The 18,930-nt window shown below is 31.6% G+C and overlaps 1 protein-coding gene across 1 annotated transcript; it reads right to left on the bottom strand.

The window, feature by feature from the left end:
* Positions 1 to 625: 625 nt before the first annotated feature.
* LOC144376242 (ankyrin repeat domain-containing protein 26) lies at positions 626 to 18,648 on the bottom strand. Its single transcript, XM_078043142.1, has 5 exons — positions 18,461 to 18,648; positions 13,582 to 14,402; positions 7,597 to 7,869; positions 6,725 to 6,895; positions 626 to 2,433 (listed from the first exon to the last, which is right to left on the bottom strand). Exons 1-2 carry the CDS (start codon positions 18,599 to 18,601, stop codon positions 13,644 to 13,646), a joined length of 900 nt encoding a protein of 299 aa, XP_077899268.1. The 5' UTR covers positions 18,602 to 18,648; the 3' UTR covers positions 626 to 2,433; positions 6,725 to 6,895; positions 7,597 to 7,869; positions 13,582 to 13,643.
* Between the last annotated feature and the right edge of the window lie 282 nt (positions 18,649 to 18,930).

Here is an 18,930-nt window from a genome sequence, read left to right as displayed (position 1 = left end):
AGACTAAATTTAGAATGTATCTTGTTTTGGCAAATAAAGTGTTTCTATTGTTGTTTCCTTTTGCCACACTGAGATTTGTCCTCAGGCTTCATATGTGCTATACATGTACTCTACCACTGAGTCTCACCCCCTTACACTGAAAATGTAGTTATATTGTAATGCCATCAGACATTCAATTATTATATTTGCAGATTTTAGGCTATGACCACAGAGAACTTCTGGTCCACAAAGCCTAAAGTCTTCATGATGTGCTCCTCTAAAGAAATATTTGCAAATTCCACTGGTATTAATTTTAATATCACCAAATATATTGACATATTGATGGAACAGGGATCCCTATGTGCAATCTACCAGCAGCATTTAAGTTAACTTGAGAGTCAAATATTTGAGCATTTATCCACTGGTTATGAAAATTAAAATCTAATTATAAACTGAAGAAAAATCTATAGAACTACTACTGAAGTACACCATTCAAATATCAAAATCAAAGATATTCTGAATAGCCCAGAAATGCTAAATGAACCATCCCAGATTAAAAAAAAAAAACAGAAGAAACAAGACCACTGGACACAGTGAATAATTGATATTAAAATTTCCAAAAATTGGATTTATTTTGGATCAAAAACAATTGTTAAAATAACTGTCAAATTTTGAATAAGGTTTGTAGAGTAGATATTCATAATATAGTTTACTTATTTTGATCATTGCACCATAGTTACAGAGATAATTTCTCATTTTTAGATAATGTGAGATTTTTTAATTTACAAATAAAAAGACATTGTGTGCATCAAATGTTTCAGAGATAAAAACTGTTATGTACGTAGACTTATCTAAAAATGAAGAATAACATTTAGGGAATGTTTCTTATGAATTCCTTTCACTGCTGTCTTAAAATAAACCATAAATCTGTATAGGTATAATAAATGAACAAATTTGGTGGTGAATGATACACATTTATATTAATATTTATAGTCTCAAACTATCTTCACACAAATAATAATTACAAAGTAAAATCCTGCAAATACCACATTAATGACCAATATTAACATCAGCAGTAATGATATTATAGGTCACAAGATTTGATTCAAAGTGAAAATCATAGAATTGATTTCTCTGGTACTCTTGCCAAAAACATGTAATCTAGCTTCAATCCATTTTAAGCACATTCTACAAGGTTTCCCTCTGAAAAATTCAAGGTCATGAAGGTTAAAAAAAGACTAATGAACATTTAATTCAGAAGGCATCTATAAAATGAAACAATTAAGCATTTCATGTCTCTGAAGGAAATTTTTTTTTTAAAAAAAGAACAATATTAGGCTACTAGAAAAACATGAAAATAATCTGAGGATTAAGTGGTGCAAGGCATTATGATAGAATGTATAAGTGTTGATTTGAGAAATAGCATTTGCTTAATGTGTGTGTGGGGTTTTTTTGCTTCTTTTCTTTATAAAATCTTGGAAAATACTAGTGAAGTTGCAGGTTCTAATGCAAAGTACTTTCTCCCACTGAAGCATTTTAAAACTAATTGTTAACATATGCCATCTTTCAAGATAGGTTTAGATTTCCTACAAGTCAGAACATGCTAGATAACAATATAACCTTCATAATGAAACTGATACAATTAACAACTATGCTGTTACCTGTTAATATTTAAAAAATATACTCATAATAAATGAATGTTGAATTGTAGTTATCTAGCATGTTCTGACTTGTACAAAATACTAAAAATATCATAAATGATAGCATATGTAAGCAATTCATTTTAAAATGTTTCAGCAGACAAAAGTACTTTATATTAGAACCTGTAAATTTACTATTATTTCCCAAGATTGTATAAACAAAGAGAAAAGGAAAAAATAAAGATAAAACACTAAGCAAATATTCTTATTAGAAAAATTATTAAGTCAGTGCCTGAAATATAAATTTAAAGATGGCAGTATAATAATTGCAATACATTAATCCATTATTGAATATAGTAACCAGCATGTAAAAATAATGTTGCCTAATTCTCTGGACCCATATTCAGTGATATAATATAAATAATCCATCATTAATGTGATATTTCGATCTACCAAATTAGTGTTGACTTGGTTGCTGAATTGAGCTTAAATGCTAACATTTAGATAGTCTGAAAACACATCTAATAAAAACTGGTTTGCACTTGCACTTCAAATTTTCTTACAGATATAAACAATTTTCATATTTTGATAATTTCATTATATATGTTACACACATCCATTTCAATAAAGTATTTACATCATACATTTCATAAATAATGTAAATATTATATTAACAGTCTGAAAAACACAATATTAGCTTTCATATTTTTTTCTTAAAATATCTGTATATCTTTATGATGTTTCCCAAAGTAAATCTTGTCTTGTCATATTAGTATTTCTTAAGGCAGAAGCTCCCATGGTCAGGATTCAAATCCTGCAGCAAAAGAAAAAGAATTATATTTTTTCTCAAATATTTTATAAGTATAAATCAGTAAAGAAGTTTAGAACTTTTCATTGTTTATAAGAAGAAAAAAAGATATGTCCACAATACAAAATCACTATGGAATGCAGTACGCCCATATTTTCATACATAGTTGTCATTATGACTGAGTTTCAGAGCTTTGGGTTTTCCACCCTTTATGCATAAATTTGACAACCATATGCTAGGGTATTCTGGCAAGAACTGGGATGACAACATGGAGATGATAATGGACACCTCTCAACAGTCATATACAATAGCTTCAAAAGCAGACAATCAGGCAATTTCCATACAGAGTCATTGGCATTAGGACAAGGATAAAACAGGTTACTACTGGAACACTTAGAAGAGGCTTCTGTCCCAAATTTGTGTCAGTGTTTGAGGTCCTTCAATGGAAGTGATACATGAGTTAACACCTGAAGTAAAAGGAGAAATTGTGAGAGAAAGGGAAGAGGTGCATGCAGACACCGAGATGAAAAACAACACTTGTGGAATCACCGTGGCCCAGTGTCACTAGAATCTAGAGCAAAGTGCCAATAAAGCAAGTGAGATGAGATAGCCTGAGTACCTGACAAAAATCCAGTTGTTTGGATATTTTAATTTTTGGCTAAGAAATTTCATACTTTTATTGAGGCAAATGTAAACTTATGACAGAGTCATGACAGGGTATTTTAAATGTGTGACTGTTACTAAGTCAGTCTGGGATTTTGGCCATAAACCACAGAAAATGAGTGATGCCATTTTTTCCCACAAAAGAATGTCAGTGTATAGGCTGACAGTTTCATAGAGAGGCAAAAGTGGGAAAAAAAGCAGTTTCACACTTAAGGTCTTTAATTTGTTGATATTCAGAATTGGAAAAAAATACATAGCTCTTTAATTGTAATTTATTTCAGAAGTTATGACCAGCAGTTTTTAAACATTTGGCTCATTATAGATGTGCACTTGATGAGTTATGTGGTAAATACTTCCAACATTTATATAAATATCACCATGTGGAGTGTTCTTTGTATAAAACTCTTCTCTTACTAATTCCCCAAATAGGGTCTAAAATATATTACTGAACATAGTAAGTATGTTATAGTGTTAACAATAAGGTGGTGTCTAATGCCTTTACACATCTGATGTGAAAACAAATGATTTCGACTGACAGAATTCCCATTCCTGTCTTTATGTTCTATTTTTAAAGAAAATTATTTTAAACAAAAATTTTTACTGGTGCATTTGACTATATATAATAGAGGAATTTATTATGACATATTCACAGATGCACATAAAATAATTTGATCACTCTTCCTCTCTAGTAGTTTTTTCTTCTTCTCCCTTCACCTTTCAAGGCATTCTGCAGTGATTATGAAGACATATCTTTGAAACGTGATGAAAGAGTTTAAAAAACACTCTTCTATTCAGGCTAGCATGATATGGCAAACTAATGTTCCACAAAGAAATGTAGAACTATTACATTAAGTTTTAAATAAACTAGCTTATGCATAAGTAAAAAAAAAAACATCACTTTCTCCCAGAAATACATTGGAAAAAGAGTTGCCTCCAAAATCCCCTTTGCATTATGTCTACATTCATACACAATTTATCATTGTTTTGTAAATGGTAAATTATCTCATTTTTTTCTGGTAAGAACTAATAAGAACTTATACTTGCATCCTGCACAACAACTAACTTTCATTCTCTTTTTGTAAATAGTTATCCAATTTCATGACTCTGAAGCACTTCAAACCTGATTCTCTCATTTTTTTTCAGAAAGATATTCATGTAAGCAAAGAAACTGAAAAAAAAACCATATATCAGCTATTAAATTAAATTGTAATTTATATGTTAAAATTATTTCTTTCTGTCATAACTATTTAACTTCAGCATTGTTTTATAAAGCTTAGATTTGTTCTCCTGTGATTTTTTAGGTCAAAATGCTAAATAAAAGAATAAGGTTGAGGCCACATTTAACATAGATATGCATGGCTTTACTATGTGTTAAAGTTCATCAAAACACCATTGTAGCAGGGTGTGATGGCACATGCCTGTAATCACAGTGGCTTAAGAGGCTGAGACAGGACAGTCTTGAGTTCAAAGCTAGTTTCAGCAACCTTGAGGCCTAAGCAACTCACTGAGACTTTGTCTCTAAATAAAACATGAATAGGTTCGGGGAAGTGGCTCAGTGGTCAAGTGTCCCTGAGTACAATCCCTGGTGCAAAGAAACAAACAACCAAAAAATAAATAAATAAATAAATAAAACCATGGAAGCTCTAAACCAAGGTGCAATGAAAGCAAGATGGTATCTTTTATTTGTTCATTTTCAAGCAGATATTTCATTATTGTAATAATACTCCTGATAAAAAAATTGTCAAATATTATAGAAATATCTTCAAATGGGTTCAAAATAGCTGGACATTGTTTTTCTTATTAGCTCTTAAAAATATAGCTCATCATTTTTGGACTAATATTTGACTCGCTCAAATGAAGTCTTAGTATGAAGGAAATCACTGGGTTGTACTGAAGGGCTCCTGTTATACAATGCAACTCTAACCCTAACCTAACCCTAACCCTCACCCAACCCAAGCCAGGGAGTTGGGGACAGCACTCAGTGTGGAAAAGTGAAATGAATCTGATCAAATTTTTTTGTGAATCCATATGAAAATATCACAGTGAATTTCACCTTCATGTATATTCATAATGCATAATTCAAAAAGAAACTTAAAAACTACAAATAAGTATAAGATCAGTAGAGCAGAAGAAAGAGCACATTATATTAGAGCACATTATATTTCATGCTTGTTTAATTATTTCAAAATTAACCTCAGTATTATTTATGTCTAAATGCACTTTCAAAATTTTCATCAAATAAAAGAATAATTTAAATTTTCCATAAGAGTAAGTGGAGGGATCATTGCTTAGTGGTAGAGTACATGTGAGGCACTGGGTTCAATCCTCAGCACCACATAAAATAAAGAAAATATATAACTAAAAAAATATTTTAAAAAGAGAGTAGGTAGAAATTCTCCATATGTGGGCACAACACTAAAAGAATCAGAACAGAGACAGTGTATGCAATTATGGGTTTGTAATTTCTCTAAAGAATTGTACATATTTTTAGGGGGCTTCAAACTTCCAATTAAAGCAATGTTGGTGGAAGAGAGACAGAAATCAGCGATGTATGACTTTGCAGGTAACAATGCTGCCTTCTTGAAAGACTCTCCTTGGAAGATTCTTGAGGATGCCATTAGAAATATGGATATTTTAAAGATAAATATAGCAGATAATGTATACCTTAGTTTATTTGACTACCAAAGCCATTTTACTATGTTGAATTATATTAAATCATCATGGTTTCCTTAAACACATGCAACTAGAAAATTTTAGTAAAGCTAGAAAGATTCATATTTAGCGAACCAGTTCAAGAACTTAAAGAATGTGCTTGAAGATATTGTCAAGCATTTATTACCATCATATGTATATTCTACCTATTACCTAGATAAATTAAGCATTTGACAATGAGACAATTCAGAGCAACAGCCACTGGTTCAGAACAAGATAGGTGAGTGGGTGATCAAGATAGATTAAAGCTGCTGCCTAGAAAGTTGGCCCATGAATTTGTTACCAGGGCTTCAGGAGACTGCCCATTCATTCTGTCATTCACAGGCCCCAACGCTTATCATCAGAATATTTTTAACTACTTTGCAGATTATACTTCCCATCATCACAAGTATGACAATGTAGAGAGGAAAAACTATATAGAACATTTTGTCTCTAGATACCATGTAAGGATAATATTTAAAAATTAAAATAAAAATCAGTTAATCTGTCAGGTGTCAGAATGTGCCGAGAGTGTAGTTATAGCAACACTGAATACTTAAGGTTTCAGTTATAATCTTTCAAAAATTGTGAAACTTGTTCATGTTCCCATGGAGAGCAGTTTTGTCACAATATAACTATGTTAATCGCAAAACTTCAAAAATACTTAACTAAAAGTCTAATAGACCAGATTATATATAGGAGAAAACTAAGGGAAGAAAGCTTAATAGTTTACCTTCAGATGTAAAATGCAAAGGTGAGTGAAAGATAAACTTCCTAGACTAATATTTCAAGAGTACATTCATTTCCTAACATTACTTCCACAAATTATAGGGTCTAATTCGCTTTTGCATGCTACCGATCTCATCAACCTGTCTCAAAGTTATGCAGTAGACACAAATTAAGGAGACGAAGTTGCTCTCTTTCAGTCTAGGTTTTGACATACTTGTGGAATCCGGATTGTTCTATATGGAAGTGCCTATATTCTCTCAGTTGCATTTCTCAGAATTTTTAGTTCAGATTCCAGATGGCTAATTCTGAGTTCCATCTGACTTCTTATTGAAGTAAAATTAGTCATTCTGAACTGCTCTGTAATTTCCGGAGCTGCTTCTTGTGTCTAAAGAACATAAAAAGAATATATTTTAAAAATAATTAGAACCCAAGTAATTATTATGTAGTTATTTTATTTACTTCTGAGTCAAAAATTCAGACAGCAATTTTAAATGTGAAGAAAAAAATATTAGACTGTAAACTTCTGTCATCAGTATCAATTACATTAAATCTGAACCAATAATAATTGAGTTCTTCTTCTTTTCCTTTCCCCCCTCATTCCCTGCCCTCCTCTTCCTCCTTTCTACTGCAAATGGAACCCAGGGTGTTGCACTAGCTAGGCTATCTACCATTGATCTGTGCTCAAAGTAATAAATCATTCTCACATTAGCACTCAGATCATCCGATAATTTAAAGAATAATAGAATCAATTCAAAATATGAAAGTTGAAAATTTTAACTTAACAATTCAAAAGTATATTTTTGCATCATATTTTTTCTCCTCATAGTCTTACTTATGCCCACTATTATCAAATATCCAAGTTATCTGATGAAAATTATTACTCAGATCAAATTAGCTGAAAGGATGATGTAAATTGTGGTATTTGAAGGGGCATCAAATATCTTCCTTCTCTTAGAAATCTACACAACATCTTTCCTCAAGAGATATAGAATACACCTACGATACATATATCCAAAATACAGTTTACAATGAAATGAATTAAAGCAAATTGCAGATAAGTAAGATAGCCTGTAAAATCAGAAATACTTGTTTTTGCTTCTCCTCTAAATCCCATCTTGCTCCATGTTCAATGTCACATTCCCACCATACTCCTTGACCTCGTTCTACTCGAGTGCTCCGTATGTGCCTTGGAAAGTTTACTACATTTTCTTCCAACTTCTTTTGATTCCTTTCTATTTTTTCAAATGTATCTTGTATACTTTTTATAAAAAACAAGTTCTGCATAAAACATTCATAGTTTGTTCTCAAATGTAAATGCTTTGAAGATGCATTTTTCATCTTTGTAGTGAGATCATCCATCTGCATGAATAAAAGAAGTATGAAAAAACAATATGAAAATAAAATACTGAAAATATTTGACACAAACTCAAACAACAAATTTTACATAAACTCAATTGCAACAAAACAATGTATACTAGCATTATGAAGAGTAGATTAAGTTTCTATAATAAGGTATATTAGCTTTTCAGTTGGTAAGGATTACACATCTATAAATCCCAATTCTGGCTACATAATAAATGTTGAGGAAATCTATATAGAAGATGATTTTTCCCATACTAAATTTACTATTGGATTAAGTGAATTTAATTTTATATTTTGTCACTGAAATATAGTTAGAATAAAAGTCTTAACAGGCCAATCTACTAACAAAAAATATTGATTGATATCAAATAGTAATTTTGTTAAAACTACTATTAGGAATTAATATTTTCCATTAGGCATTAATATTTTCCATTCATTCTAGAATAGGTGTGGATATCAGATATTACTCTCACCTTCAGAGAATTTATATCTCAACAAGATAATCACCATGCAAACACTGTTGGTGACAGAAAAGTCAGAGAAAGTGCATGAAAAATAAAAATTCATTTTATGTGATCTCTGAATAAACATGATCAAGTGAATAAAAACAGACAAGTCAGAAAGTACAGCATGAATAAGACAGAGATATGGTACAATTGGCACAATTCATGAAGACCACAATGAGGCAGGGTAATAGAAGCATGTCCAAATATTAACTTATAGATGCCCCTAGTCATGTAGTACTGGAGTTGTCAAGAGGTGGAAGCATTTTATGGTTTAGCAACTGATAACTGGCTAAGTGACATGGTCATAAAACAAAATTCTACTAGACAACAGAAAGAAATAAAATAGTGATGCTTGCTACAACACAGAGGATCCCTGAAAAAAGTATTCTAAGTCAATGAAACTGGTAAAAAACAAAAGACCTACTGTTGTATAAATTCACTTGTATAAAATATCCACTACAAAGTAATTTTAGAGTTAGAACTATAAGCCAACTTCCAAACAAGATTTCCAAAAAGTAAAAGTTAATATCAAGAATCAGCAAATGGTGGCTGGTAGTTCAGTGGTAGAGTGATTGCTTAGCATGTGTGCAGCTCTTGGTTTGATCCTCAGAACCACACATGAATAAATAAAGATAATGTGTCCATCTACAAATAAAAACATTTTTTAAAAGCATCAATATGGGGCTGGGGCTGGGGCTGTAGCTCAGTGGTAGAGTACTTGCCTTCCATGTGTGAGGCATTGTGTTTGATCCTCACCACCATATAAAAATAAAGATATTGTGGTCTATGTACAACTGTTTTTTTTTAAATCAATAAATGGGTTGGTATCAAACTAAAAAACTTTTTCACAGCAAAGGAAACCATCACAAATTATGAACACAGAACCTTCAAAATGTGAAAAAATCTTTTCCATGTGCACCTCAGATAGAAAATTAATCACCAGGATGTATAAATAATTCAAATTTTTTAACACCAAAAGAACCCCAACCAATAATCCAATCAATAAATGGGCAAAGGAACTGAAAAGGCACTTCCCAGAAGAACATATGCAAATGGTAAGAAAATATATGAAAAAAATTTAATTAGAGAAATGCAAATGCCACACTGAGATTCCATCTCACTTGGGTCAGAATGGCAACTGAAAAGAATAAAATAATGATAGATGTTGGTGGCAGTGTGGGGAAAATGTTCACTTACACCTTGCTGATGGGACTGCAAATTGGTGCAATCACTCTGGAAAGCAGTATGGAGAGTCCTTAGAAATCTTGGAATATAACTGTCATTTGACCCACTTATCCCACTCCTTGATTTACACACAAAATTCTTAAAATCATCATACTACAGTGACACAGCCACAACAATGTCTAAAGTGACTCAAATCACAATATTCATGCTATGAAACCTTCAATAGATGAACAGATTTTAAAAAAATGTGTCATGTACACAAAATGGAATATTAATAAGCTGTGATAAAGAATGAAATTATGGCATTTTCCAGTAAATGGATGGAACTGGAGATTATCATCCTAAGTGAAATAAGGCAATCCTGCAAATCCAAAAGCTGGAAGTTCTCTTTCATAAGTGAATGCTAACACACAGTAAGGAAAGTGGGAAAAAAGAATAGAAGTTCATTGAATTAAGACAAAAGGAATGGGAATGAAAATGGAAACAGAAAAGACAGTAGAATAAATCTGAAACAACTTTCCTATATTCACATGTGAATACATGACCAGTGTAACTCCACATTATGTACAAATATAAAAATATGAAGTTATAATGTATGATGTAAATATTCAAATACAGTCTACTGTCATATATATCTAAAAAGAACAATAAAGAAACAGCGTACTACAGGGACATAGCCACATCAATGTTTATCGCAGCACAATTCACAATAGCTAGACTGTGGAGCCAACCTAGATGCACTTCAATGGATGAATGAATAAAAACATGTGGCATATATACTCAATGGAATATTACTCAGCACTAAAAATAATGAGACCATGGCATTTGCAGGGAAATGAATGGCATTAGAGCAGATTATGCTAAGTGAAGTTAACCAATCCTCCCAAAAAATAAATGCCGAGTGTCTTCTCTGATATAAGGGGGGTGACTCAAAATGGGGAAGAGAGGAAGAGCATGGGAAGAAGATTACCTCTACACAGAGAAGAGGGGTGGAAAAAGGAGGGAGAAAGGAAATTGCAAGGATGGTGGAAGGAGACCTTCATTGTTATACAAAATACATGTATGAAGATGTGAGAAAAAAATAATAGTGCTACCTTAGATTAGGTAGAGAGAAGTGATGGAAAGGGAGGGGGAGGCTGGGGAGTTAGGAAGGATAGTAGAATAAAACGGACATTATTATTACCATGTGTATATATGTGAATGCATGACCAATGTGATTCTGCAACCTGTATACTCAGAAAAATGAGATATTTTATCCCATGTGATTCAAATGTATGATATGTCAAGGTCATTGTATTGTCATGGGTAACTAATTAAAACAAATTTAAAAATCACATAAAAATAAAATAGAGTCTTGCCTAAAGTTAAAAAATAAATATATTAATTAAAAGTACTATGGTTTACATTTGTAAATTACTAAAATAATATATTGGTAGTTTTCTAGGACTTTGGACATGTAGGGATTAGAAAACTGACAGATAAGAGGTTCCAGGTTTCTTTTCAAGAACATGAAAATGTTCTAAAATTGACTGTATAAATGGTTACATAACTCTGTTAATGTACTAAGAGACACTGTATTTTACATGTTATATGGGTGAATTCGATGTCAGGTGCATTACATATATCATAAAAATGCCTTTTAAGAGACGTACTGAGAAAAAACTTAGCTAACATTTTTCATTGTCTAGTTTGGATAATAGTCCAGAAATAATACAAATATTTATATGCTAAATAATGTATCTAAATAAATGAAAAAATAAAGAAATAGCCTACGCTTTTCAATAATTAAACTAAAACCTAAACATATCTGTATTTTGAGAAAAGCATAAAAAATTTGTACACATTTTTAAAGTCAATTTAGTAATTACTTGCAGATTTTGAATAGATGCAAAAAAATGAAGTAAAAATAACAAAATTTCCTGAAACATTTTATTAAATAGTACCTCTATTTAGTTTTCCTTGTTGTACCATGGAAGTAGAGACAGCATGAAAAGCTGCTGGGTTATAGAAAAATGTCTCAGCTTTCCTCAGACTAGATATTTTAATGAAAGATGCTGATTTTGTAAGAGAAAAATTCTAAAAGAAAATTTTAAGTGTAAGAAATAAGTGCTGTATAAAGATCCCCAAATATAATAAAATCAATTATAATGAAAATATAAAGAAAGCTGTTCATTGAAATTAGTATCCCAGAATAACTTTTATTACTTATGCAGGTGTTGATTTACAGATGACATGTTCAATTTTCTACATACTTGACTTGTCATTTGTCTTAGTTTCTTCATTAAATCCTGTATTTTTATTTAAATTTATGTGAAAATGTGCTAAATCTTCTAGAGAAGCCTCTGATACACGTTGTAGTTTCAGGGTACCAGCTGGCTGTTTTTCATGATGTCTCCAAACTACCTGATGTTTCTGTTAATGTTTTTTTTACTCAGCTCACTTTTAAAATTTATTATTATTATTGTTATTGTTATTATTATACTATTGTTATTATTATTTAATGATGTTTACTCTGAAAAAAATATCACTACATACAACAGTAAGCTGCTGTTTATTTCTGAATTCCCTTAAGAAAATAGAAGATTGTGTACTCCTGCTTAGTCTCTATCACATTTTTTACACAACAGGGTGAGCCTTGTATCTCTACATACTGCCCTTGATAAAGTTGCAATGTTGAACAAACTACTGAAATCTCAATCAAAAATGGTTACACAGGTCTCATTGGTAGTGGTGAATTCTACAGAGGTTATTATTCCTCTCTTATTAGAGACTCAAGTTAATACTCCACATCCTCACATCTTTAAAGCTTTGCTAAAATAATTCTAATATACTTTCACAAAGAATAAAGGAGATGCTAGGTAACCTTGTCTCCACCTCACTGCCTGTCCACATCTCCTAGATTTCTCACTGGTCTTCACACCACTCCTGCTTTACATAAACCTGTCACCCTCATTAGTCTGGACATGGGGGTTCAGTGCCAAATTAATGAATTTTAGATGGCTACAATTATCTTTGTCACTATATAATAGAAATTAGGCCATGAAATGAAAAAAACTATTAGCAAGTTATAATGAATATATGCATCAAATTACACATGAAGTCAACATGTGGTTTTGCTGCAATTCATCACATTAGTCCCAATTTATGATAATGACAAATAGATGCCTTTAAAGAGGTGGACAAGACATGAATGAAAATTAAACAAAACAAAAATATCAGGACAGTTATTTTCAGATTTATGATAAACTTAAATGACTAAAAATAAATTTACTAACTAGAAATATACAAAAATATACTGAAGAAAGTCTATTACAAAATACAGCATCTACATTTCAGTTCAACTGTAAAATCTGGAATGAACTGTAAAAGTAACTAATTTATTTGAAACTAGGTATGAGCATTTCCATTATGTGTTTCATTGTGATCTTCAAGTATAGCAACAAGAAGACATTAAAATTGTTATTCAGTAATGGGATGTAGCTCATTGGGAGTACATGTGTTTAGCATGTGCAAACTTTGGGTTGAATTAATAGCACCAAAATTAGATATTGTTTCAGCATTATTGAGACCATATTACTAATGTCAGCATATAAACCTACAAAAAAATCTTAACTCAACCTCTTAAATCTTTATAAGAAACAATTTCTTAAATTGAAGGGTCAGGCCCAAGTTTTAAAAATTTCCTCCTTTTTAAATATTAAAATACATTTTAACTAAGTCTTTTGTGTTTAGTTGACACATGAGTACCTATAGTTATTTTAAAATATGTACACAGTGTGTAAGAATCAGAGCAGGGAAATTGGAATACTCAGCACTTCAAACACAGATTGGTTGTGCTGCAAATGAGGTCTGAGTTATTTTGGCTGGACAACAGGTTGTAGTTCTGTGTTGATACAGAAACACATTCATAATATCTACATTTTTATATTCATCAAGATTCAACATTTAGCCATGAGCAGATATCACTTTGAGTATTCCTTTGAAGACTCTTTATAAAAATATCTTGCTTGATACTTACTTCTTCTGCTTTCTCCTTTCCATATTGATCCAGTTGTTCTTTTAAATGATTAGTTTCATTGATTAATTCCAAATACTTGTTTTCAGCATGAGACGATATCTGTCATTCTGAGCTTGAAGTTTTTTTATAACATCATAAAATTGGGTTTGGACATTAATAATTCCATCTATTATATTTTCACCTTTGTTCTGATAGTCATGAAACTGGTCTTCATGCAATGTAGTTACTCTTTGTAGTTTAGATATCTTCTCTTTAGAAGCTTCCTGCTTTCTGAGATGTTCATTCCTTATTCTGTCTTCATTTTGATACCTGTGTTCAATCTCCTTCAGTTGGCACTGTCTTTGTTTCAGATGTCTGTTTACTTGATCTGTAGCCAAAGGCATTACTCTTGTCTGATGCAGCTCATTTTCTAGGTTACTTGTTTTTACTTCAGACTTTGGTACCTGTTGGGAAGGAATCTCACTACTACCGTTTAGGTTATATACATCAATATTCTTTTTTTCCTGTAAACTATCTGTTTCTGGTCTTTCTGTGCTTTGTTTTTCACTCTCAGGTGTGAAATTTTGGGATGTATTGTCAACTTTCCAAATTCCCAACTGTTCATTGTCCTGAAATATTTCCATAAGTGTTTCCTCATTCAATTTTTGTGTCCATGGAAGGCTGGTATTCTTTTCTCTTAAAATTTTAGTATCCTCAAAGCATTTCTTTTCCTGGTTCTGATATTTTACTGTGTCCATTCTCATTCTCTTTATAGAGACCTCATCCTTCTTCTTGTGATATTTATGCAATAGCTTGTTCTCTGTCCCATCACTAGGAGAAACCTAAATAAAACCAAGGATACATTTAGCTAGCACTCAATAAAATGATGTTTCATAATTTTCACTGAAATTAAAGAAAACCCTGTTTATTTATATGGTGAAAGGGTTTCAATAAATAGATACCACAGAAGAAAAATTAGGTGTAAACTTCTGAGCTTATAAAAATATAAATTCCCAATAGTTCAAAAGTTAATACAAGAAGATGGACCTATGAGAGTAAAAGAAAATTATAACTTAAAGAATGTAAGAACTGCCAGGTTCAGGGGCTCATGCTTGTAATACCAGTGTCTCAGGATACTGAGGCAGGAGGATCACAGGTTCAAAGCCAGTCTTCAGCAATTCAGTGAGACCCTGACTCATTCATAAATAAATAAATGGCTGAGATGCATCTCAGTGGTTGAGCACCCTGGTTCAATTCCTGGTTATAAAAAAAAGAAAAAAAATAAAGATTGAAAAAATCTGCATTATACCAGAATGAAAGAACAGATTAAGTGATTAGTTAGTTTGCCAATGTAAAGAAAAATAACTTTGCAGAAGAAAAGCAACAGAGAAAACCCCACACATGTAGTTATCTAATACTAGACAAACACACTATAAAACATGCATTGGGGAAAGGATAGGTTCCTCAACCAATTGTTCTGGGAAAACTGAAAACCCATATGTTGTAGGAGAAATTTAACCCCTATTTCTCAAAAACAAAGTGGATCAAGGACCTAGATAATAGATAAAAGACCCTAGACCTATTACAAGACTATAGAGGCCCAGCACTCCATCTTGTCAGTGTAGGAACTGAATTCTTCAAAAAGTCACTTAAAGCACAAGAAGTAAAACAAAAAATCAATAAATGGGGTGGTATCTTTACAGCAAAGGAAACCATCAAGAATGTGAGTATACAGCATATAGAATGGAAGAAAATCTTTGTCACTGACATATCAGATAGAGCATTAATCTCCAGAATATATAAACAACTCGAAAAATAACTCACAAACAAAAAATAACCCAATCAATAAATGAACAAAAACCTGAGCAAGCACTTCAAAGAAAAATATGTACAAACAGTTAACAAGTATATGAAAAAAATGTTCAACATCTTTAGCGATTAGAAAAATGAAAATTAAAACTACACTGAGATATAAAGAATGCAAGTAACAATAAATGTTGGTGAGAATGTGGGGAAAAGATTGACTCATACATTGCACCAAGCAATTTTTCAGGAAAGCAGTATATAGATTTCTCACAAAACCTGGAATGGAATGACCATTTGACCCAGTTATTCTGCTCCTCAGTGTATACTCCAATGATACTATAGTGACACAGCCACATAAATATTTATAGCAGCTCTTCACAAAAGTTAAGCTGTGGAACCAACCTAGGTGCCTTTAAACACATGGAAGGATAAAGACAATGTGTTATATATAAACAATGGATTCAGCCATGAAGAATGAAATTATGGCATTTGCTCGCAAATAAATGGAACTGGACACTGTCATGCCAAGTGAAGTAATCCAGTCCTCCAAATCCAAAGTCTGAATATTCTCCTTAACATGTAGTTGGTAACACACATAAGGGTGGAGGATAAAAGAATAGAAGTTTGTTGGTTAGACAAAAGTGAATAAAGGGCTGAGAGGGGAGGGGAATATAGTAAAATGAATTCCTATGTTCACATATGAATACATGACCAGAAAAACTCTACACAGAAGAAGTTATATGCTATGTATGTGTAATACACCAAAAGAACTCTATTGTAATGTATACCTAAAAACAATAAATAAAAATTAGAATTCACTACTTCTTTGTTGATCCACTTTTAACTTTAAACAGTTAAAAATTCCAAATATTTTATTATGTACCTATCTGTTGGGATGGCTTCAGTGGCAAATAAAAGAACACTTAACTTTAAGAAGAATAAGTTTGCAATCTGACACCTCATGTATTCAACCAGTCCATAGTAAGAGCCTTAGCTCTACATCTACTGAGACATAACAAAAGTTCTCCAAGGTCTTTTCCTAAAAATATTCCTAGCATATTCTGTTTTCTATTATTTTGTAGCTGTGAATGAGAATTGCATCTATTGATAAATTATAAATGTAGGATTAGCATTAAATACATGATCTATATCAATGAACAGTGTGTCACAATTCTGAAAAGGAGCATAAGGCTAAAAACATAGGCAAATTGCATGATTTTTCTCCAAGTCTTTTGTCTCTGCTTCTAGTGCTCATCCACAAAGCCAGTTACTTCTGTCCTATGAATGGATAAACACCAAAGAAGGCCTGTGTTTTAAAATACAAATGACAAATAAGGCAAAATGTGTAAGGCTCTACTCAGAAAATCCTGAGATTTCTACTCAGAAGCATTTGTTTCATCTCAGTGAACATTGAAACATGAGTCAATATAAAATAAAGGAAATAAACAGATCTTATGTATTAGAAACAAATACTTATCAGTAATTTATTTCTAAGAACATATTATGGTATGCCATTTTTTTCCAAAGGTGTTTTGTACTGAAGTAGGAAATTACTTGAAGCAAAGTGTTTGTTTCTCTTCTTAAAAGTGAGAAAATGATTTACAAAACCAGAGTATTTGCTGGCCCCACTTTTCCTCCTTACTTAACAGTGGAAGTAGTAATGCACATTAATACAACAAGAGAGCAAAGTCACTTCCCCAAACTAGAAGATCTACTATTAGAAGCAAGAGTTTTGAGATCATAGAAAAATCAACTATTCCTCTGGAAAATATTAAAAGTCTTTTCTCTTTATAAGGCTACTCTGAAAGTCATCATGGGACTGCTGCGGAGAAATACAGTTGAATTAAGAACATTACTTAATTCAATGGGACAAAAATTGCACCCCTCACCTCCAAAATATGTACATTATGGTTATAAATATATGGATTTAAAACCCTCTATACTTTTCCATAATTAATAGATTTACTGTTTAACTATGTTTCTCTCTCTTTCTCTCTCTCTCTATCATTTGAAAACAGAAGAAAACAATTCAGGAAACATTTCTTTTTTGTTTGCAAAAAATGTGTTACTGAAATTTCATATTGTAAATTCTGGCATTATGGTCTCATGGAAATTGTAGGTTTTATTTTGTTCTGCTAAAATCTACAAATTTATTTCAGCAAGGTTTTGGCTGTATATCAGCAGGTGACAGAAGTCTAAAAGATTAATTTAAGAGTGGGACCTTCAAGATAAAAAAATAATTTCAAAAGGTAGATTTATTCTTTATGAGTAAATGTCTTACATTTCACTTGCACAAATGACAGATAAATTTGGGTGAGTGAAAACATTTCTTGGGGTGGGGATGTGGCTCAAGTTGTAGTGCGCTCGCCTGGCATGTGTGCAGCCCAGGTTGGATCCTCAGCACCACATACAAACAAAGATGTTGTGTCCGCCGAAAACTAAAAAATAAAATTCTCTATCTTTAAAAAAAATTAAAAATTAAAAAAACATTTCTTAAATGCAGACAGAAGTGTAATTGTGAAACACTTTTTAAAAAAATGATTTAAATAGGTGCATAGATATTTAGTTTGTATTTTAACATAAAACACCTAAATTTGTATTTATGTCAGTGATTAAAGTAAACTTCTTCATTCAGAAAACAAATGCTGAACAACTACCAGATGCAAAGTTTTGCTGTAACTAGTTTTGTCATAAATATCATCATTTAATTTTAGAGTCAGATAACATTGTGGTATTATTTTTCTGGTTTGTCAGATCTTTTTAAAATTTTTTTTATTGCCAAATAATGAACATTGTGTTTTAAGTCAAAATAGTAGTTCACACCCCACATACCCATGCTTTGGGAAACAGCAGACTGCATATAAATGGAGGTCCTATAAGTCTGTGTTTCCTGGCATTGTGGGAGATGTCTGAAGTGTGTAGAAGTACACACACATGATGACTGCATGTTGGTGAAATTGCCAAACAGCACATTCCTCAGACCACAATGCCATCATTAAGTGAAACATGGCCACATAAATAAGTTAAAGGGATTTTATAAATAATTCAAATGAAATACAGTAAAAATTTGAAACTTTACTGAACGTTCATTTACCTGATTAAAATGATTTCTTGCAGTCTCCAATTCTGTATCTATTGTACAAACAGAGATTTCAGCTTGCTTTCTCACTTGATCCTCTTTGTTAAATTCTGTTTCTTTTTCTTTTAATGGGTTCTTATTTTTTTCATGTAACATATCATCATTTTTTCTCTTCACCTCATCTTCTTTTAAGGTATATCTGAAGTTAATATGGATGCCTTTTAATTGATTTTTGCCAAAAACCAAAAATGTCTTTTTATGTTCTGGCTCTTTGTATGCTGATTTAGTATCTTAATAAAAATTTTATGTTCTCTGAAGCTTTTCTAGTTTAACATTTTAAATTTCTCCTTTAATCTTGTGTAAAACATACATAATTGAAAGTCAATAATAAAAGATTGTTTTGTTATTTGATAAGTTTCTGTTACTAGCAAATCTTTTAGATACCACAGAAAAGTAAATTAGAAATGATTTGGTAAATTGACAAG

Source organism: Ictidomys tridecemlineatus, chromosome 3, assembly GCF_052094955.1.
Source record: "Ictidomys tridecemlineatus isolate mIctTri1 chromosome 3, mIctTri1.hap1, whole genome shotgun sequence".
In the NCBI taxonomy this organism is placed as follows: domain Eukaryota; kingdom Metazoa; phylum Chordata; class Mammalia; order Rodentia; family Sciuridae; genus Ictidomys; species Ictidomys tridecemlineatus.
This window is presented reverse-complemented; position numbering and strand designations above follow the sequence as displayed.